This window comes from Hyla sarda, chromosome 3 (assembly GCF_029499605.1).
Source record: "Hyla sarda isolate aHylSar1 chromosome 3, aHylSar1.hap1, whole genome shotgun sequence".
NCBI lineage: Eukaryota > Metazoa > Chordata > Amphibia > Anura > Hylidae > Hyla > Hyla sarda.
In genome coordinates this window covers 32,356,677-32,379,821 of record NC_079191.1, presented here as the reverse complement: position 1 = coordinate 32,379,821, position 23,145 = coordinate 32,356,677, and the positions used below count along the sequence as shown (strand labels likewise).

The following is a 23,145-nucleotide window of genomic DNA, read 5'->3' as shown; positions in this document are numbered from 1 at the left end:
ATGATCCGGTTATTATTTTATGGTCCATTTGAACGGGTCATAGCAACGCTTTAAAGGGGTACTCCGGTGAAATCATTTTATTTTCTATTTTTTAAATCAACTAGTGCCAGAAAGTTAAACAGATTTGTAAATTACTTCTATTACAAAATCTTAATCCTTCCAGTACTTATCAGCTTCTGTATACTATCAAGGAAGTTCTTTTCTTTTTACATTTCTTTTCTTTCTGACCACAGTGCTCTCTGCTGACACCTCTGTCCATGTCAGGAACTGTCCAGAGCAGGAGCAAATCCCCATAGCAAACCTCTCCTGCTCTGGACAGTCCCTGACATGGACAGAGGTGTCAGCAGAGAGCACTGTGGACAAGACAGAAAATAAATTAAAAAATGTGGAGCATACAGCAGCTGATCAGTACTGGAAGGAATACGACTTTTAAATAGAAGTAATTTACAAATCTGTTTAACCCCTTAAGGACTCAAGGTTTTTCCGTTTTTGCACTTTCGTTTTTTCCTCCTTACCTTTTAAAAATCATTTTTGCATCGCCAATTCTACTTTGCAGTGACATTAGTCATTTTACCCAAAAATGCACGGCGGAACGGAAAAAAAATCATTGTGCAACAAAATCGAAGAAAAAATGCCATTTTGTAACTTTTGGGGGCTTCCGTTTCTACGCAGTGCATATTTTGGTAAAAATTACACCTTATCATTATTCTTTAGGTCCATACGGTTAAAATGATACCCTACTTATATAGGTTTGATTTTGTCGGACTTCTGGAAAAAATCATAACTACATGCAGGAAAATTTATACGTTTAAAAATGTCATCTTCTGACCCCTACAACTTTTTTTATTTTTCCATGTACAGGGCGGTATGAGGACTCATTTTTTGCGCCGTGATCTGAAGTTTTTATCGGTATGATTTTTGTTTTGATCGGACTTTTTGATCACTTTTTATTCATTTTTTAATGGTATAAAAAGTGACCAAAAATGCGCTTTTTTTGACTTTGGAATTTTTTTGCGCGTACACCATTGACCGTACGGTTTAATTAATGATATATTTTGATAGTTCGGACATCTACGCACGCGGCGATACCACATATGTTTATTAATTTATTTTTTTACACTGTTTTATTTTTTTATGGGAAAAGGGGGGTGATTCAAACTTTTATTAGGGAAGGGGTTAAATGACCTTTATTAACACTTTTTTTTTACTTTTTTTTTGCAGTGTTATAGGTCCCATAGGGACCTATAACACTGCACACACTGATCTCTCATCCTGATCACAGGCGTGTATTAACACGCCTGTGATCAGTGTTATCGGCGCTTGACTGCTCCTGCCTGGATCTCAGGCACTGAGCAGTCATTCGCCGATCGGACACCGAGGAGGCAGGGAGGGGCACTCCCGGTGTCCTGCCAGCTGTTCGGGACGCCGCGGTGAAATCCCGAACAGCCCGACTGAGCAGCCGGGTCACTTTCACTTTCGCTTTAGAAGCGGCGGTCAGCTTTGACCGCCACTTCTAAAGGGTTAATACCACACATCGCCGCGATCGGCGATGTGTGGTATTAGCCGCGGGTCCAGGCCGTTGATGAGCGTCGGGACCGACGCGATATGATGCGGGATCGCGGCGCGATCCCGCTTCATATGGCGGGAGCCGCCGCAGGACGTAAATATACGTCCTGCGTCGTTAAGGGGTTAAAGGGGATATCCAGGAAAAAACTTTTTTTTATAGATCAACTGGCTCCAGAAAGTTAAACAGATTTGTAAGTTACTTCTATTAAAACATCTTAATTCTTTCAGTACTTATGAGCTTCAGAAGTTAAGGTTGTTCTTTTCTGTCTAAATCCTCTCTGATGAAACGTGTCTCGGGAACTGCCCAGTTTAGAAGCAAATTCCCATAGCAAACATCTTCTAAACTGGGCGTTTCCCGAGACACGTGTCATCAGAGAGCACTTAGACAGAAAACAACAACCTTAACTTCAGAAGCTCATAAGTACTGAAAGGATTAAGATTTTTTAATAGAAGTAATTTACAAATCTGTTTAACTTTCTGGAGCCAGTTGATATATATATAAAAAAAGTTTTTTCCCTGGATAACCCCTTTAACTTTATGGCACCAGTTGATTAAAAAAATCAGTGCCACTAGAGTGCCACTTTAAAGCAGTGGTCTCAAACCGTGGTCCTCCAGATGTTGCAAAACTTCAACTCCCAGCATGGCTGTCCGGGCATGCTGGGGGTTGAAGTTTTGCAACATCTGGATCGCCACGGTTTAAGACCACTGCTTTAAAGGGACCTTCCATACGTGGCTACCATCACTTTGTAATTCTGTGCTTATTCCAAAAACAGCGCCACACCTGTCCAAAGGTTATGTCTGGCATTGCAGCTCAGTTTTTCTTTTAAATGGGCACTGTCAGATACAATGGGCACCGTCGCGCCCCCTCCCATAGACTTGCATTGAGGGGGCGGAGCGTGACGTCACACAGGACGGAGTCGTGACGTCACGATACTCCGTCCCCTTGGTCGGGAGGCATAAGACTTGGAGCCTCCAGCGCTTCCTGCAGTGCTCACAGGTGGGTGCTGCATACTAGATTGCAGGGGGTCCCCAGCGGCGGGACCCCCGCGATCAGACATCTTATCCTCTATCCTTTGGATTGGGGATAAGATGTCTTAGTGCCGGAGTACCCCTTTAAGTGGGATACTAGGGTGAAGGGTATTAATTTTGTCTATGAGGGGGATTACCCCAGCCCTACAATTTGCAGGAGGAGATCTGAAGACATGACCAACCTGTGTGTGTTAAAGGGGTACTCCACTGGAAAACTTTTTTTTTTTTAAATAAACTGGTGCCAGAGAGATAAACAGATTTGTGAATTACTTCTATTAAAAAAAATCTTAATTTTTCCAGTACTTTTTAGGGGCTAAATACTACAGAGGAAATGCTTTACTTTTTAGATTTCTCTGATGTCATGACTACAGTGCTCTCTGCTGACCTCTGCTGACCATTTTAGGAACTGTCCAGAGAAGGAGAAAATCCCCATTGCAAACATATGCTGCTCTGGACAGTTCCTAACATGTTCCTAAAATGGACAGCAGAGGTCAGCAGAGAGCACTGTGGTCATGACATCAGAGAAATCTAAAAAGTAAAGCATTTCCTCTGTAGAATTTAGCCCCTAAAAAGTACTGGAAGGATTAAGAATTTTTAATAGAAGTAATTTACAAACCTGTTTAACTTTCTGGCCCCAGTTGATTTAAAAAAAAAAAAAAAAAAGTTTTCCACGAAAGTACCCCTTTAACAACATTGAGTTGGGTGGTCACCCGTCTGGATTACTTTATAGGTTGTGAAATGTTAAGAAAGAACATTTTTAAACATGAAAATTGAAAACAGAACATGTCAAACTAAATCATCATAGATGCTGTTTGCAACTAAAGGTATTAAAAGTAAAATATAGATACTCCACAATGTAAAAGGGACATCTTTTCTTCTCTAAAACATTAGGGTCAATGCTGCATCTGTGAACATAAAGTAAGTCCCTCAGGATTTGACCCGTCTAAGTTCATACAAGAACAGTCATTTCTCATGGGGCATGAGGACTAATTCGCTCATGTGGGTCATTCCACTATGTGGTAGTCAAGACCATCAGAGGTGGCTCTAGACTTTTGGAGGTGAAACTCAAAATTCAAACATAAAGCCACAATATACATTGTATCCCCCCCATACAATGCCCTTATAATGGTGACCCCAGTTCTACACAGGCGCTGCAGAATGTTTGAGTGATCATAGTGCAGTTACATTTAGTGACTCACAGGGGGCGTCTTCTTTGAGTCATTCCCTTTTTTTTTCTTTTTCTTCTCTATCTGGTTCAGACCAGAATAATGACAGTTTTTTTTTTTTTAACCATGACTCAACTCTGCAGAATCAGCCAGAAATACTTGTTAGGCTATACACATTTTACAGCACATTCCTCAACTTTTGCCTACCCATAGTGCCCCAATTAATGCCTTCTTGGCAGCTTGTATACTATGAGTGAGTTGGTAAGTGTGTTGGGGGGGGGGGGGGGGGCAGTAGAGAAATTGGTTGGTGGTGGGTAGATAATTCCCCTACATTAAGTAGTTGCTTCCCTGGGTAGGTAATTCACCACTATTAAGTAGTTGCTTCCTGGGGTAGGTAATTCCCCCTATTATGTAGAAGCTCCAAGTAGGTAGGTAGGAAATCCCCCCTATCAGTTAAAATCCCCCAGTAGGTTGTTAGGTATAGTAGGTAGGAAATCCCCCTTATCAGGTAAAATCCCCCAGTAGGTAGTTAGGGGGGGATTTCCTACCTACTGTACCTAACTACCTACTAGGGGCTTTTACCTCATAGGGGGGATTTCCTACCTACTGTACCTATGAGGTAAAAGCCCATAGTAGGTAGTTAGGTACATTAGGTAGGAAATCCAACCTATCAGGTAAAATCCCCCAGTAGGTAGTTAGGTACAGTAGGTAAGGAATCCCCCCTATCAGGTAAAATCCCCCAAATAGGTAGTTAGGTACAGTAGGTAGGAAATTCCCCTATTAGGTAAAAGCCCCCAGTAGGTAGTTAGGTACAGTAGGTAGAGAATCCTCCCCTATTAGATAAAAACACCCAGTAGGTAGTTAGATACCACAGTTTGAGACCACTGGTATAGATGGACTGTGGACTTCAGAATCATGTCCTCTGGTGGGCCCACCAGTCTACAATTTCATGGCTCTCCGTGTTTGGCGTTTTATTGAATACGTGTTTTCTGTTGCAGTTGCAGGTGAAGGACAAGTAACCGTACAACTCAAAGCAGAAGAGATAAGCATCCAGACAACCCCAAGTGAGTACAAGGAGAAATATCTTACTGCTTGCAGCCACCATTAGGTGGAGCCGTGGAGCTCACTGAATACTGTTTTACTATTGAGGTCAAGGTATGATTAGTATGCAGTAAGCTTCTCCTAGTGGTGGGTAAAGGTAGTTCAGATTTTATAATGTTCTTCTATGTAAGTAGATTTGAAAAGCTGACTAAATGCTATTCATTATTCCTTGTCAGCACCCGCACCCCGTTCCGTTCTTAGATGGTCCTCTCCAGAGTCTTGGGCAGGGGTTGGCGAGGGCTGGGGAGGACACGGTTCCACCATACCCCAGGCAGGAGATGATGTTATCGTCCTACCCAGTAAGTATAAAACATGGAAAACAACAGCCCGACAAGAATCAATCTCAGCCCCGCGCGCTGTCTCTCTATTATGACTAGGAGTCTTCTTGGCTGTGGGCGTCCAGCTTTGCTGTTTAATTTACAAGCCACCCAGTCTCTGCCGCGATTCATCTGTAATATATTATCTCGCACATATGTAGGACGCTTGGAAATGAGCAATAAATTTGGGGGATATGAATCATATCTGTAAAGTAGTTGGCAAATCACTGCAAATCCCTCCCGGCTCTGGAGGAATTAAAGTAGAAAAAGCAAAATGTTTTATCTGATAAGTTACTTTTGTTATTCTCAGAAAATGGGCAAAATGTAATGAGGCCATCATTTCCAAGGGCAGGGCCGAACACGGGTCTCAGGGGGTGCCACAATGACTCAATCTGAGGCATCTGAAGCCTGAAACCAAGGGCAAGTTTCTACTTTGGTCACATTGAACCAGTGTTTCCCAACCAGTGTGGCTCAATATGTGGCAAAACTACAACTCTCAACAAATTCCAGACAGGTTTCTGTTTTTTTTGTCATCAGGGGCCATTTTGATTGTAACCTAGCTGTACCAGAAGTTGCTGAATATAAAATTCTTTAACAACATAACCATATATCAGTGTTTCCCAACCAGTGGGCCTCCAGCTATAACAAAACTATAACTTCCAACAAATTACAGACAGGTTTCTCTTTTTATGTCATCAGGGGGCTATTTTTGGTTGTCACCCAGTCCTCCCAGAAGCTGCTGAATATAATTTTTTTTAACAACATAACCATATCAGTGTTCCCCAACCAGTGTGCCTCCATCTGTTACAAAACTACAACTTCCAGCAAATTACAGACAGTTTTTTTTTGTCATCAGGGGCTATTTTGGTTGTCAACTACCTGTCCCAGAGGCTGCTGAATAGGATTTTTAACAACTTAACCATACATTATAACAGTATTTTCCTACCAGTATACCTCCAGCTGTTGCAAAATTACAACTCCCAACAAATAATTGACAGGTTTCTCTTGTCATCAGGGGCCATTTCTGTTGTCACCCAGCCCTTCCTAGAAGCTGCGGAATAGAATTCCTTGAACAACATAACCATACACTACAACCGTGTTTCCCAGCCAGTATTCCTCCAGCTTTTGCAAAACTACAACTCCAAGCATGCCCGGACAGCCGAAGGCTGTCCGGGCATGCTGGGAATTGTAGCTTTGCAACAGCTGGAAGCACTCTGGTTGGGAAACACTGCATTGCATTATAACTGTCATATATTCTCCCATTGCTCACAGGAACAGGTTCACAGCAAGCAGGTATTCCTTGTATTGCACTGCAGATGCTATTGGTATAATATGGACGCCATATGGCAGTTTTATTTTCATTTTTTTAAGAAATGTGTTACCTATTTTTTTCTTTTCTTACTAGAGGCAGATAGTTGTTTTTTTTACTACTTTGTTTCAATTTTTTATGTTATTTTTTTCACATTATTAAGGGGGTCAGCCATCTTGCCTGAGCTATTTTAAACATCAAAAATCGGTAAGATACAGCTCACCCTGTTGTGTGACTCCTCATACCCCAAATTCCAGGTGCACGAGATGGAAGGCACGGCCACTATGTTCAACAATTTAAAGGGGTTATCCAGGAAAAAACTTTTTATATATATATATATATATATATATATATATATATATATATATATATATCTCAACTGGCTCCAGAAAGTTAAACCGATTTGTAAATTACTTCTATTAAAAAATCTTAATCCTTTCAGTACTTATGAGCTTCTGAAGTTAAGGTTGTTCTTTTCTGTCTAAGTGCTCTCTCATGACACCTGTCTCGGGAACCGGCCAGTTTAGAAGAGGTTTGCTATGGGGATTTGCTTCTAAACTGGGCGGTTCCCGAGACACGTGTCATCAGAGAGCACTTAGATAGAAAAGAACAACCTTAACTTCAGAAGCTCATAAGTACTGAAAGGATTAAGATTTTTTAATAGAAGTAATTTACAAATCTGTTTAACTTTCTGGAGCCAGTTGATATATAAAAGTTTTTTCCTGGATAACCCCTTTAAGACAACAGAAAAGTCCCATATCACAGCATTGATCAGTGTTATCTGTGTTCCATTACTACAGGCTGCTGATGCTGCCTATATTAAGGGCGCGCAGAACGGGACCCTCTGCCCCTCCTCTCAACTGATCGGCACCCTGCCATTTTGCAGCGTTGGTCTCGATCAGCTCCCCGACCTAGCTGGGAATGTTTTTTACCCATTTTATGTCTAGTAAGGGAGAAAAAAACTGAGCAGAGCTTCCCATGGGTCAGTATGTATGAACTTTAAGATGATGTGCAGTGGCGGTGTAGCCTCCCGGAAATCGGTTTCTCGGAAACCTCCTGGCTGATCAAATAATGGAATTCCATAATAAGGGCAAAAAGTTGGGATCTTTTGGCTTGATTGGCGATATCCGGCATAAGCCATGAGTCCCCATTGTGGATAGCAACCAGAACCCACAATGTATGCAGCGTGCTCAGCTCCTAAGTGAGCTTCATACAATGGGAGCAGGACTAGGGCGCTTATTCATGCCCAATGACCTGAATGGGTTAATGTGATTTTGTTAGTCTATGGGAAAGTAGTTGTCTGTGCACAATGGGGGAGATTTATCAAAATCTGTCCAGAGAAAAAGTTGCCCAGTTACCCATAGCAACCAATCAGATCGCTTCTTTCATTTTTCACTGGTCTCTTTAAAAATGAAAGAAGCGATCTGATTGGTTGCCATGGGCAACTGCACTACTCTTCCTCTGCACAGTTTTTGATAAATCTCCCCCAATGTGTACAAAAATACGGAGACCTTTTTGCAGCTGCCTAAATAAGTGACATGTCAAGTGCCTGCTAAAATGGGGACGTATTTTTTTACATACTGGCCCTGATTTACTAAGAGTGTCGGGTTATTTTCGTAGTGTTTTTTTTTTTCCCCGACTACTTTTTCTCATACATATTTATCAATGTTTTGCACATGTCGGGAAAATTCTGTCGCATGATATTAAATTCTGTCGCACGGGGAAAAAAAAAGTGTCGCACAGGAAAAATAAAAGCAAATAAATAAAGCAAAGTAACTCTGCACCAGGACGTAACTTTACATTCATGGTCGTTAATGGCTTAATAATCAAAAAGTAATAAAGAAAATAAAGAAAAAAAAAGGGAAATGAAAGCCAAGATTTAAAGAGAAAAAAAAAAAGAGAGAAACTGCAAAAAAATAAAGAAAAACAATAAAGATTGTAATATAAAAAGCTACTAAGGGGACAAAGTAACAGGATTTTTTTTTTTAAACACATTTTTAACACATTCCCCACACCTCAAGGCAGTCGGGTTTTTAAGTTCAGTATTTCATTATTTTTCTGGCTTTTTTTTTTAAATACAACTGTCGGGTTTTCAGGAACATGTCGGGAACATGCCCCTAATTATGTAAACCACACCCCTTTAGTCGGGTTAAAAAAAATACTCAGAGTAATTAGAAAACCGTCAGGTTTTTACCAGTAAAATGTGTCGCACAAAGTGTTGCATAATCCGATAAAAAGAATCTGGAACATGTTAGTAAATCAGGGCCACTGTGTGCACAGACAACCACTTTCCCATAGACTTACATAGAGCACATTAAAGGGGTACCGTATATACTCGAGTATAAGCCGACCCGCGTATAAGCCGAGGCCCCTAATTTCACCCCAAAATCCCAGGAAAAGTTATTGACTCGAGTATAAGCCTAGGGTGGGAAATACATCATCCCCCCCTGTCATCATCCAGACCCCCGTCATTAACATCCTCATCATTATCACCCTATCATCATCCAGACCCTCATCATCATCACCTGTCATCATTCCCTTGTCATCATCCCACACATCCCCCCTTCATCATCCCCTTGTCATCATCCCACACATCCCCCCTTCATCATCCCCTTGTCATCATCCCCACCCCCCTTCATCATCCCCTTGTCATCATCCCACACACCCCCTTCATCATCCTCTTGTCATCATCCGCCCTCAGTGGTCTTCAACCTGCGGACCTCCAGAGGTTTCAAAACTACAACTCCCAGCAAGCCCGGGCAGCCATCGGCTGTCCGGGCTTGCTGGGAGTTGTAGTTTTGAAACCTCTGGAGGTCCGCAGGTTGAAGACCACTGCGGCCTTCGAAATCATCCAGCCCCCTCTCACCCCCTTTAGTTCTGTACTCACCTCCGGTCAGCGCTGGTTCGGTGCTGCAGGACTGTCCGGTGAGGAGGTCGTCCGGTGGGATAGTGGTTCCGGGCTGCTATCTTCACAGGGGGCCTCTTCTCTGCGCTTCGGGCCCAGAATAGAGGCGTTGCCTTGACCATGACGCAGAAGTACGTTAGTAATGAACGTACCTCTGCGTCGTCGTCAAGGCAACGTGACTATTCTGGGGCCGGGCCCGAAGCGCTTAGAAGAGGCCTCCCCGGTGAAGATAGCAGCCCGGAACCACTATCCCACCGGACCACCTCCTCTCCGGACAGTCCTGCGGCACCGGACCAGCGCCGAGCGGAGGCGAGTACTGTACAGAACTAAAGGGGGTGAGAGGGGGCTGGATGATGTCGAAGGCCGCAGTGGTCTTCAACCTGCGGACCTCCAGAGGTTTCAATACTACAACTCCCAGCAAGCCCGGACAGCCGATGGCTACCCGGGCTTGCTGGGAGTTGTAGTTTTGAAACCTCTGGAGGTCCGCAGGTTGAAGACCACTGCGGGTGGAGAGTTCACTCGAGTATAAGCCGAGGGGGGTGTTTTCAGCACGAAAAATCGTGCTGAAAAACTCGGCTTATACTCGAGTATATACGGTATTCCAGGAAAAAAAAAATTATATCAACTTCCTCCAGAAAGTTAAACAGATTTGTAAATTACTTCTATTAAAAAATCTTAATCCTTTCAATAATTATCAGCTGCTGAAGTTGAGTTGTTCTTTTCTTTCTGGTAACAGTGCTCTCTGCTGACATCTCTGCTTGTCTCAGGAACTGCACAAATCAGAATAGGTTTGCTATGGGGATTTGCTTCTACTCTGGACAGTTCCCGAGACAGGTGTCATCAGAGAGCACTTAGACAGAAAAGAACAACTCAACTTCAGTGGCTCATAAGTACTGAAAGGATTAAGATTTTTTAATAGAAGTAGTTTAAGAATCTGGAGCCAGTTGATACATAAAAAAAAGTTTTTTCCTGAAATGCCCCTTTAATATAAAAAATGTGGGCATAGTTTGCTCGCTATTCTAGGGAATACATTTGTACATAAAATACGGCTGAACATAGCCAAAATGTGAGCCAAGGGATTCCAAAACAAAAAAAAGGTGAAATTATTATATAAATTTTTTTTAAACTGCCTTTTAAAATGACATGTTAACTTTATGCTTCAGGACTACGATTACAGAAATACAAAATTTATATTGTTTGTGTTATGTCTTTTCTGTGTATGTCTACTTTTCAAAAAATAAAAATAGCTTTGCATCTCTTTATTCTATCCCATATACATTTTTTTTCTTTCTCCAGAGCTACCATTTTGGGGTAAATTAGATTTTGATTATTTTTTTATCCATGTTTTTTGGGAGGCAAGGTTACCCCAACACAAGCAATTCTCACATTAATTTTATATTTAAATAGTTCAGACATTTCTAGATGCGATTACATCAATTATGGATTTTTTTAAATGTTTGTTTTCACATAAATAACAGTGCCATACAGTGCCACCCCTGTACACTGCAAAAGTAATATACTCTACAATGACTTAGTAGCAGTCTTACAAAGAATAAATAACACCATGCAGAACTCAAATAATACCACCATACAGTGCGCAAACAATACCAATATACGGGGCATATTGTACTCTATGAGGATACAGGGCTCTAATAATGTCACCATACAGTGCTCAAGTAATACCGATATACAGTGCATATAGTGCTCTATAGAGCTTACAGTGCTCTAATAATACCAGTATACAGTGCTCTAATAATTCCAATATACAGTGCTCTAATAATACCAGCATACAGTGCTCTAATAATACCAATATACAGTGCATATAGTGCTCTATAGAGCTTACAGTGCTCTAATAATACCAATATACAGTGCTCTAATAATACCAGCATACAGTGCTCTAATAATACCAATATACAGTGCTCTAATAATACCAGCATACAGTGCTCTAATAATACAAATATACAGTGCTCTAATAATACCAGCATACAGTGCTCTAATAATACAAATATACAGTGCTCTAATAATACCAGCATACAGTGCTCTAATAATACAAATATACAGTGCTCTAATAATACCAGCATACAGTGCTCTAATAATACAAATATACAGTGCTCTAATAATACCAATATACAGTGCTCTATTAATGTCACCATACAGTGCTCAAATAATACCAATATACAGTGCATATAGTGCTCTATAGAGCTTACAGTGCTCTAATAATACCAATATACAGTGCTCTAATAATACAAATATACAGTACTCTAATAATACCAATATACAGTGCATATAGTGCTCTATAGAGCTTACAGTGCTCTAATAATACAAATATACAGTGCTCTAATAATACCAGCATACAGTGCTCTAATAATACCAATATACAGTGCATATAGTGCTCTATAGAGCTTACAGTGCTCTAATAATACAAATATACAGTGCTCTAATAATACCAATATACAGTGCTCTAATAATACCAGCATACAGTGCTCTAATAATACCAATATACAGTGCATATAGTGATCTATAGAGCTTACAGTGCTCTAATAATACCAGTATACAGTGCTCTAATAATAACAATATACAGTGCTCTAATAATAACAATATACAGTGCTCTAATAATAACAATATACAGTGCTCTAATAATACAAATATACAGTGCTCTAATAATACCAATATACAGTGCTCTAATAATGCCAGTATACAGTGCTCTAATAATAACAATATACAGTGCTCTAATAATACAAATATACAGTGCTCTAATAATACCAATATACAGTGCTCTAATAATACCAGTATACAGTACTCTAATAATAACAATATACAGTGCTCTAATAATACAAATATACAGTGCTCTAATAATACCAATATACAGTGCTCTAATAATACCAAATATACAGTGCTCTAATAATAACAATATACAGTGCTCTAATAATACAAATATACAGTGCTCTAATAATACCAATATACAGTGCTCTAATAATACCAATATACAGTGCTCTAATAATACCAATATACAGTGCTCTAATAATGCCAGTATACAGTGCTCTAATAATAACAATATACAGTGCTCTAATAATACAAATATACAGTGCTCTAATAATACCAATATACAGTGCTCTAATAATACCAGCATACAGTGCTCTAATAATACCAATATACAGTGTTCTAATAATACCAACATACAGTGCTCTAATAATACCAGCATACAGTGCTCTAATAATACCAATATACAGTGCTCTAATAATACCAATATACAGTGCTCTAATAATACCAATATACAGTGCTCTAATAATGTCACCATACAGTGCTCAAATAATACCAATATACAGTGCATATAGTGCTCTATAGAGCTTACAGTACTATAATAATACCAATATACAGTGCTCTAATAATACCAATATACAGTGCTCTAATAATGTCACCATACAGTGTTCAATTAATACCAATATACAGTGCATATAGTGCTCTATAGAGCATACAGTACTATAATAATACCAATATACAGTGCTCTAATAATACCAATATACAGTGTTCAAATAACACTCATATACAGTGCACAAATAATACTGCAAAAGTGCTCTAAAAATACCAATATACAATACTCAAATAATACCAATATACAGTGCTCTAATAATACCAATATACAGTGCTCTAATAATACCAATATATACTGCTTAAAATACCAAATATACAGTGCTCTTATAATATCAATATACAATGCTCTAATAATACCAATATATACTGCTTTAAATACCAAATATACAGTGCTCTAATAATACCAATATACAGTGCTCTAATAATACAAATATACAGTGTTATAATAATACCAATATACAGTGCTCTAATAATACAAATATACAGTGCTCTAATAATACCAATATACAGTGCTCTAATAATACCAATATACAGTGCTCTAATAATACCAATATATACTGCTTTAAATACCAAATATACAGTGCTCTAATAATACCAATATACAGTGCTCTAATAATACAAATATACAGTGCTCTAATAATACCAATATACAGTGCTCTAATAATACCAATATACAATGCTCTAATAATGTCACTTTATAGTGCTTATAAAATGTTAATATACCAAATGCACTAGTAGAATAGTAGTAAACCAACTGTCATACACCTCCCATCTCCATATCTCTGCATTACAGACAGGTTCATTTTTTTTATTTTTTTTTCCCCACAAAAGGCCCTTTTTATTGTAACCCAGCTTTCCCAGACAAATGAATGTTAACTGAAACACAGATTGCCACCCTACTCTCATTTTTAATAAAATAGTATAAGGGGTACATGACTTGTCAACCAGCTTTCCTGAATCCCTGATAGTAAACCATCTGTCATATATCTCCCATCTCCATATCTCTGCATTACAGACGGGTTTCTCTTTTTTTTTCCTCATCAGGGGCCATTTTTGTTGTCACTCAGCTTTTCCAGATAACTGAATGTTTAGTGACATACAGATTTTCACCTAGTCTCCTATTTAATTAAATCGTATATTGAGTGGTCAATCAGCTTTCCTGAACCCCCCCATAGTAAACAAACTGTCATACATTTCCACAGATGCATTACTGTGTATGACAGGTTTCTCTTTTTAATTTTTTTATCAGGACCATTTTGGTTGTCACCCAGCTTTCCCAGACAGATGATTGTTTAGTGACACTTAGATTACCAGCCTACTCTCCTTTTAAATTAAATAGTATATTGCTACATGAGTTGCCACCCATCTTTCCTAAACCTTTGATAGTAAACCAACTGTCAGACATATCCCATCTCCATATCTCTGCATTACAGACAGGTTTCTCTTTTTTTTCCTCATCAGGGGCCATTTTGGTTGTCATCTAGCTATCCCAAACAACTGATTATTTTAGTGACACACCAATTACCATCTTACTCTCCTTTTTAATTAAATAGCATATTGCTACATGAGTTGTCACCCAACTTTTCAGAACCCCTGATACTAAACCAACTGTCCCACTGCTCTCATCTTCATATCCCTGCATTACAGATAGGTTTCTCTCTCTTTTTTTTTTCTTTCATCAGGGGCCATTTTGGTTTTCACCCAGCTCTCCCAGACAACTGAATGTTTAGTGACACACAGATTGCTACCTTGCTCTCCTATTTAATTAGTGTATTGAGTTGTCATCCAGCTTTCCTGAAACCCTGACAGTACACAAACTTGTATTTATTCCCCTCTCAATATTTCTGCATTACAGACAGGTTTCTCTCTCTCTTAATTTTTTATATATTTATTTATTTTTTTACTTCTCATCAGGGGCCATTTTGGTTATCACCCAGCTTTCCCAGACAGCTGAATGTTTTGTGGCACACAGATTGTCACCTGCTCTCCCTTTTAAGTTAAGAGTATATTGCTACATGAGCTGTCACCTAGCTTTCCTAACCTTTAGTAGGAAACCAACTCTCATACATTCCCATCTCCAAATCTGTGCATTACAGACAGGTTTCTCTTTTTTTTTTCCCTCATCAGGGGCCATTTTGGTTGCCATCCAAGCTGCCGGATAGAATTTTAACAACATAACCACACACTCTATCAGTGTGTCCCAACCAGTGTGCCTCCAGCTGTTGCAAAACTACAACTCCCAGCATGCCCGGACAGCCAAAGGCTGTCCGGGCATGCTGGAAGTTGTAGTTTTGCATTATACTTATAAAATTTAATTGTAAATTTTTTTTTTCACTGATCTTTTTTTCCTCTTTCTGACTGGGCTGACAGATCCCAAACACTAAAGCGCAAATCTTCTCCCTCGTTCCACCCCCCCCCCCCCGTGCCCGCTCTCCCTACGCAGATAATGAAAAATATTATTACCGAAGCCCCCTAAATTGCCGAGATGTATTTCCAGATTTTTCAATATGACACATTTCTTACACCAGACGTATCGGCCGCAATGAAAATATGTTCTAATTCTGAGCGAAAAGGAATGTTGTTTTGAAGGGTATAGATATGATATCACGCCGCCTCGGGCGCTGCTTCCGTTTTTCTTTTTGTGTTGGAATTCACTCTGTTATTCATTTTGCGTTTTTCTTTGAACTTTCTCTGTTTGAAGAGATGAATGCCAAAGTGCTGCATCTTACATAATGGCTCCTCTGTTAGACCTGATTTCCATTGAATGGCGTGCTATGATGTTTTATATAGAAACGGCGCTGATCAAAGGCGCTCGTGTCTGTGTCGCAGTCATTAGCAACTTTTTCAAACTCCTCCACTTAGCATTCGCCGTGTACCTGAATTATCATATTAAAAAATGCTGCCGCCGCCACGGACGGCGATGCGCAATTTACAAAGTAAAATGAGTATATCTGTGTACGGATGTTTTTTTTTATTTTAGTATTTATGTAATGTATTTGAATTTTTTTTTTTTTTTTCAAATTTTGTAGTGTAAAATCTTGTTCCGTGTCACGGATGACAGGACGCGTTGCGTAGCGCAGAGATGTCAGGTGTCTCTTTGTATCTGTAGGTAATTAGGTGATAGGAAATGGAGGGGGGGAGAGGAGGGATCGGAAGTAAAGTTATAAATTCAGAGAGAAGCCGCCATTCTGTATTCTGGTAGACAAGTATATAGAAGAAATAGCCTCATATAAGCCAACAATTATATAGGGATATCTATCTATCTATCTATCTATCTAATATCTATCTAATATATATATCTATCTATCTATCTTTCTATTAATCTATCTTTATCTATCTATCCATCTCATATCTATCTATCGATCTCTTGTCTATCTATCTATCTATCTATCTATCTTTCTAATATATATCTGTCTTTCTATTAATCTATCTTTATCTATCTATCTCATATCTATCTATCTATCTTCTATCTATCTATCTATCTATCTATCTTCTATCTATCTATCTCATATCTATCTATCTATCTCATATCTATCTATATATCTATCTCATATCTATCTATCTATCTTTCTAATATATATCTGTCTTTCTATTAATCTATCTTTATCTATCTATCTTGTATCCTTCTCCTGTCTGTCTGTCTATCTATCTATCTCATATCTATCTATCTATCTTCTATCTATCTATCTATCTATCTATCTATCTATCTATCTAGACAAAGAATAAGTTAATAGTTTGGTATCAACTAAAGTGCTGGCTGACTTATTCTCTGTCTTTATTACACATACGGGGGAGTGGCTACCTCCATGTTGGCCTTGCACCCCACCCACCTCTATCAGGTGTGTATATAAGGTGTCTTGGATGTTCCAGATCCTGCCATGCTTACTGAACTGTTCACACAGAGGCATATTCACAGTGTAGGGTCCGTCCCAATGAGGCCACCTTATCGCGATGGGACGGTCCAAGCTATTTGACCGCCGGCGGAGACAAATTTGCGAGCTAAGTGCCTCACTATTTCATAGTTTCACATTTGCATCTATTACACCATAGCTGTATAGCTCTCCATGTTTTATCTGCATGTTCATGTTTCACCTATATCCTTGTGCTGGCAGTGTGCTGCTGCATTCTTCTATTGCTGTATATCTATCTATCTATCTTCTATCTATCTCATATCTATCTATCTCATAGCTATCTATATATCTATCTCATATCTATCTATCTATCTATCTCATATCTATCTATCTATCTATCTATCTTTTGTCTATCTATCTATCTACCTACCTCATATCTATCTATCTCCTGTCTGTCTATCTATCTTTCTATTAATCTATCTATCTTTCTATTTCATATCTATCTATCTATCTCATATCTATCTATATATCTATCTATTTATCTATCTCATATCTATCTATCTCTCTATCTCATATAAATCTATCTATCTATATATCTATTAATCTATCTTTATCTATCTATCTATTAATCTATCTTTATCTATCTATCTCATATCTATCTATCTATCTCATATCTATCTATATTTCTACCAATAATCTATCTTTATCTATCTATCTTCATCTATCTATCTATTTATCTATCTGCAAGCAAAAGTGTGTATAGTCCAGCTCACTCCCTCAGCCCGTTGCGCCAGGACCGGCGTGGGCAGCACCGACTGGAAACAACGAACAAAGGCAAAATGTCCAGCGCGGATGTGAGAAAACAGGATGTTTTATTCCAATAAAAGCTGCAAAGACCAGGAGAACATGACAAGGTGACGTGTTTCGGTCCTAAGACTGGACCTTAGTCATACATTTATCTATCTATCTGAGATTAAGAAGCGTCAGGGGCAGCATTATGCCTATGGCCACTGGAGGCTGGGAACATCTCTGCCTCTGGAGTATGTGGCAGTTTGGCAAGGAAAGGGTGTATTTCCCTTGCTATCTCTGCAGAATGCTCCACCTGTGGCCTGATTAATGAGGTATCAGGAAGGGAAAGTGTGTGTTTAAAAGGAAAAAGAGACAGAATAGTTGGGGCTCTCCCCTAGACAGAAGTGGCTGTTAGAGGGGGGAGACACCGTGTCCAGTGCCAGGCGGGCACAGCAAGGGCTGCTGAGGACACAAGCGTGGACTCCCGGAGTGAGAGACGTGGCTCCTGTAACATATAGCAGGTGGCTGTACGAATGGGACTTTATGTTCAAATGTGAACTGTGTCTTATAAGGCTGCAGGACTTATTGTGTTTAAACTGACAGGGAAAAGCCCATCAGTTATTAGTCAGGGCATGCTACATGTGTAGTGAGTGGCTAGACGGCCTAGGAGTTATTTTTATGTTTTGTTTATCCTGCATCCCGGTTAATAAACCTGGCGAGGAGCCAGAATTGCAGAAAGGACTCATTGTTTGCCGGTTTATTGTGGAAAAACGTGTCCTTTGGCTACGGCAAAGGACGATCCCAGAGTGAAACCCTTTACAATTGGTGGAGGATGCGGGCACACGTTGCTAGGAGCAACCAGTGGTCAAGTTGCAGTGGAGTTGTTGCCGGGAGCAACCAACTGTGCATGTTACAAGCGGAGCAGGACTGAGCCTGTGGTGAAGGCGTTGCTAGGGGCAACGGATCGCAACACGTTGGAATTGTTGCTAGGGGCAACGATCCTGCCGACAAGTGACTGTTGGTGTAGCAGGAGTGTCTGACAAGTGTGTCAAAGCAGCGGTGATCTGTGCAAGATTTTGTGCAAAGATGGGTCGACGTCGCAAGGCCGTTGCTAGGAGCAACCGACAAGGACGGCAACCGGATATCGCCAAGAGGCATGGAGTGGTGAGCACCTTAAAGAGATCAGCGGCAGCTCAGCAAGAAGATGTCTCCAACCTGTGTCTAAGTGCAAAATCATGTGAGGGTGGGGCGCACCTCATGAAGGCTGATGGGACTGTTCACACTCTGCAGGTTGGACTAAAAAAGTCTAGTGAACAGAAAAGGTTGAATGCCGGACTGGGAGAAAATATTGCAAAAGGCCATTTGCATGAGTTAGGTCACGTAGATATGAACTGTCCTGTCAATTCTGAACATGTGCAATGTGATATTGTATTGTGTGAAACATGCATGCCTATGTCTTCTGATGTAATGTGTACTGCTGCCAACTCAGACAGGACAAAAGAAAACCTGTGTGAGCTGGAAATAGAAGGTAAAAAGATGACGGTTTTGTTAGACCCTAGATGTGTAATAAGTCTGGTAAAGTCCAGCAGGAGAAAGCCAGACCCCACTATAATGTCTATGCAGGCTGGTATTTGGGGTTATAAAACGGTTAATGTCTGTATTTCTACTCCCTATGGTACTATAGGTCATAAGGTTGCAATAGAGCCCTCCTTGGAGTATGATGTAGTACTGGGGACGGATTTTCAATTTTTTCAGCAATTATGGGAAGACTGTCAGGTGACTAGAGCAGGAACACCTGATAGGCCCACAACACTTGACTTGCATCACACACTAGAGGAGAGTTACTCAGCAGAGGCTGAGGACGGGGAGTGTCAGCAGTTACTAGATGTAGGTCAGATAGGGGTCTGCCAGACTGCTGGGGGAGCTGAAGACCAGACCGTGAGTCAAGTCCAAGAGGATCCAGTGACTCAAGTGACAAGTGTGCCTCTGACTGAAACAGAATCTTCAGTGAAACCAGAAACGGATCAGGTACAGGAACATGGGTTCCATTCGCCAGCTGAAGATGAGCCCAAGGTGGGGCTAGAGTTGCACGGTCATCTGGAAGAGGTGACTGGAAAAGAAGCTACAGAGATGTCTGTGGATAATGCAGAAGTACTGAAGAGAGTACATGTGGAGCTGGGTGCTGCGCTTACTGTCACAGACAGAGTCCTGAGTGAAGGAGATGTGATGTCTGGACGAGAGATGGATCGTGACCAGGAAGGTCGAACCACTGGACCAGATGTTGTTGCAGACCCAGGAGCCCTAGACCTTTCTGCTGGGCAGCAGAGAGACAGTGTTGAAGTGAAAGAGAAGTCTGCCAGTGAGCAGAGAGACAGTCCAGAGAGACTGTCCAGGAACTACCCTGAAGCCCAAGTGGCCAAGACCCTTGAAAAGGGGGAGACTACTCCTAAAGGTGGAAAAGAGTCTGAACGAGTTTGCTTGAAGGAAGAGACAGGCCAAGCACAGGTGACTGTCAGAGGACAAGAGAATGTCACAAGGTCCAGCAGCGAGAGTAAGGAGACCGCTGTAAGTAAGAGATCTCGGAAAAAACGCGCTGGTCTTGGTAAAAAAAGGGAGCAGATCCAGAACCTTGAAGAAACCTTACAGATGGTTTCTGCTAAATTGTCTCAAAAGGAAGAAGTAGTTCATCACCTGACAGAGGAGAAAGAAAAAACGCTTGCAGACTTGAATAAAGAGCAGGAAGCAACGCTTCAGCTGCAGAAAGATATGGAGCGCCACAAAAGTGAGTTTGCGGCTCTGCAGGATGAACTGTCCCGCTCCCAGGGTCTTATGACCAGCAAGGAGAGAGAATTGGAGATTCTGGCCAAGCAGATCTCATTCAAGGATGAAGAAGTGAATGTCCTGTGTGGGGCATATCTGGCTCTACAAAGTGATCACAAGGCTAGGTTGGTAGCCATGGAAGAGCTGGAGAAGGAGAAAGTGGTAATGGCTCATAAGGTGCAGAGCCTGGAGGCACAGAACGAAACGCATATTAAGTCTCGCGCAGCTGCCTTGGATTCACTGGGTACTCGGCTCTCTGAACAAGAGGCTCAGCTAAAAGTCTATGAGCAGCAAGTGTCCAAGATGGCGCAACTGAATAAAGACAATGAGCAGATGAGAGAACAACTGCTGTCCCTGGAGGATACTGTCAAAAACTTGACAGAATTGCTGGAAAGTGAGAAGAAGAACTCTTCTAAGCTCAAGAGTGAGCAGCAGAAATGTTTAAAGCTGGAAGGGGACATGAAGGTCCTAAAAGAAAGCCGTGACCAAGTTATAGCAGAACTGGCTAACGAGAGGTTAAAAGTGTCTCAGATGGAAATTGAGGCCAAAGCCACAGCCGTCCGTGTAAAAGAAGAAAAACTGCTTGTGAGGCAAAAGCTACTGGAGACAGGGATGCTTTCTCTAAAAAAGGCGGAGTCTGAACAATGGACGCAAGAAACAGTAGAGTCTGAAGACCATGAGAAGAAGCCATATGAAAGGTCCTCTGAAGCTGATACTGAGGTGAAACCATATGGGAAGTCCTCTGAAGCTGCAGAGATATTAACATTGCATGGTGAAAATTCTGAGGCAGAGAAGTTCTCTGAGGTAGAAGTTAAACCAGAGATAACTGCAGAAGCTGCAAGTAAAGTCAGTGACACATCTGAAGGTGCAGGTGAAAAACTGGCTAAAGGAGCCAAGAGTTCTCAGCCTAAAAATGAGCCTGTGAAAACCGGTGTCCCTAAAGAAAGGGCTAATAAGAAAGCAGAGTCCTTAAAAAGAGGTCACTGTGATAGAAGACTGGGTCGTGGTGGAAACCCTGAGAGGCACTGGATTAGAAAACACTGGAAGAAAGTCCGCAGAAGTAGAATTTGGAGAAGAGTCCGTCTCAAGGAGAAGAGGGACAGGTACATTAAAGGGAAGCCTCCTGAAATTGTGGAGGATGACTTAGAAGACCTGCAAATGGGTGATACAGGCTCGGTTGGCCACCAGCAAAGTTTATGCAATGGTCATACCAGTGACAGAAGAAGACAATGGCCTAGAGCATCTGCCTTGTCCGCACCTAGAGTCCAGAGCACTGCACAGACCAAGATGAAGAACCTGGTGTTGGAAAGGTGTGACATGAATGGAGCTTTTTACAAGGAATTTGTCAAAGGTGACCAAAAGTCTTGTGCTCGGTGGCTGATGAAAGTGCGAATGAAAGAAGGGTGCACCATTGAAGTGGTGCAGATAAAATCTACTGATGAAGGAAGCCAAGTGCCTCAAAATCTGTTGGACGTAGTTGTTCAAGGAAAAGGAAAGGCAGTTGGACTCTGCCTTTTGAATACAAGTGCTCCTTCCCGGTGGTCTGAGCAGAGGGGGGGGGATATGTGGCAGTTTGGCAAGGAAAGGGTGTATTTCCCTTGCTATCTCTGCAGAATGCTCCACCTGTGGCCTGATTAATGAGGTATCAGGAAGGGAAAGTGTGTGTTTAAAAGGAAAAAGAGACAGAATAGTTGGGGCTCTCCCCTAGACAGAAGTGGCTGTTAGAGGGGGGAGACACCGTGTCCAGTGCCAGGCGGGCACAGCAAAGGCTGCTGAGGACACAAGCGTGGACTCCCGGAGTGAGAGACGTGGCTCCTGTAACATATAGCAGGTGGCTGTACGAATGGGACTTTATGTTCAAATGTGAACTGTGTCTTATAAGGCTGCAGGACTTTTTGTGTTTAAACTGACAGGGAAAAGCCCATCAGTTATTAGTCAGGGCATGCTACATGTGTAGTGAGTGGCTAGACGGCCTAGGAGTTATTTTTATGTTTTGTTTATCCTGCATCCCGGTTAATAAACCTGGCGAGGAGCCAGAATTGCAGAAAGGACTCATTGTTTGCCGGTTTATTGTGGAAAAACGTGTCCTTTGGCTACGGCAAAGGACGATCCCAGAGTGAAACCCTTTACAAGTATGAACAATGAGTAACATCACCATGGGCATTTGCGGCCTAGAAGCATTTTTTTTTCAGGGGATCCTTATCTATTGGGGGGTGGCAAACTACTTAAGGGGGCGGAGTTAAGAAGGCCTTACCAACAGGGGAGCAAACCTCTTAGGGTGGGTCCACACCACAATTTTGCTATACGGTTTCAGCATACGGTTTCATAAAAAAAAAGTATGCAACCTTACAGCAAACCGTGCCCATAGACTTCCCATTCAAAACCGTATGCACCATATTGTATACGGTTTTCTCCGTTTTTCAAACCATGCGTTTTTTTAACTTTTTTTTTCTGGACAGAAAACCGTGGCCTACCAAGGTTTTGGGTCCGGGTGAAAAACTGTATTAAACCGTATACGTTTTTTTTTTTAACATGGGAGTCAATGGAAACCGTACAGAACCGTATGTGTGTACGGTTCCATCCAGTTTTCACCATACGGTTTTTGACTTTCCAGAGTTTTTCTTTCTTGGCATTTCAATCAAACAAGTGAAACTTTATTCATAATGGAGTGAAAAGTTCAAAACGTATGCGTTTTTTTTTTTTGTAAAAAACTGATGCAACCGGACATCATTTTTCAAACCGTATACAGATAAAACTTTGTACACACGTTTTGATACAGTTTAGTCCTGATACAGGAACTGTATTACAAAAATATGGTGTGAACCCACCCTTACAGGGGGAAAACTATCTTGAGAGAGTCCTACCTACAGGGGGCAAACTATGTAAAGGGGGATCCTACCTACTGGACACAAACTTTACG

General features: G+C 41.0%; 1 protein-coding gene across 5 annotated transcripts in view; it reads left to right on the top strand.

Annotated features, from left to right (window-relative positions):
• Positions 1 to 23,145, top strand: part of PKHD1 (PKHD1 ciliary IPT domain containing fibrocystin/polyductin) — a 707,308-nt gene that overhangs the window by 406,353 nt on the left and 277,810 nt on the right. For all 5 annotated transcript variants that reach the window (XM_056564010.1, XM_056564009.1, XM_056564011.1 and 2 more), the window contains 2 exons: positions 4,760 to 4,825; positions 5,039 to 5,161. In XM_056564010.1, the coding sequence (XP_056419985.1) occupies positions 4,760 to 4,825; positions 5,039 to 5,161 (189 nt within the window). The remainder of the gene's footprint in view (positions 1 to 4,759; positions 4,826 to 5,038; positions 5,162 to 23,145) is intronic.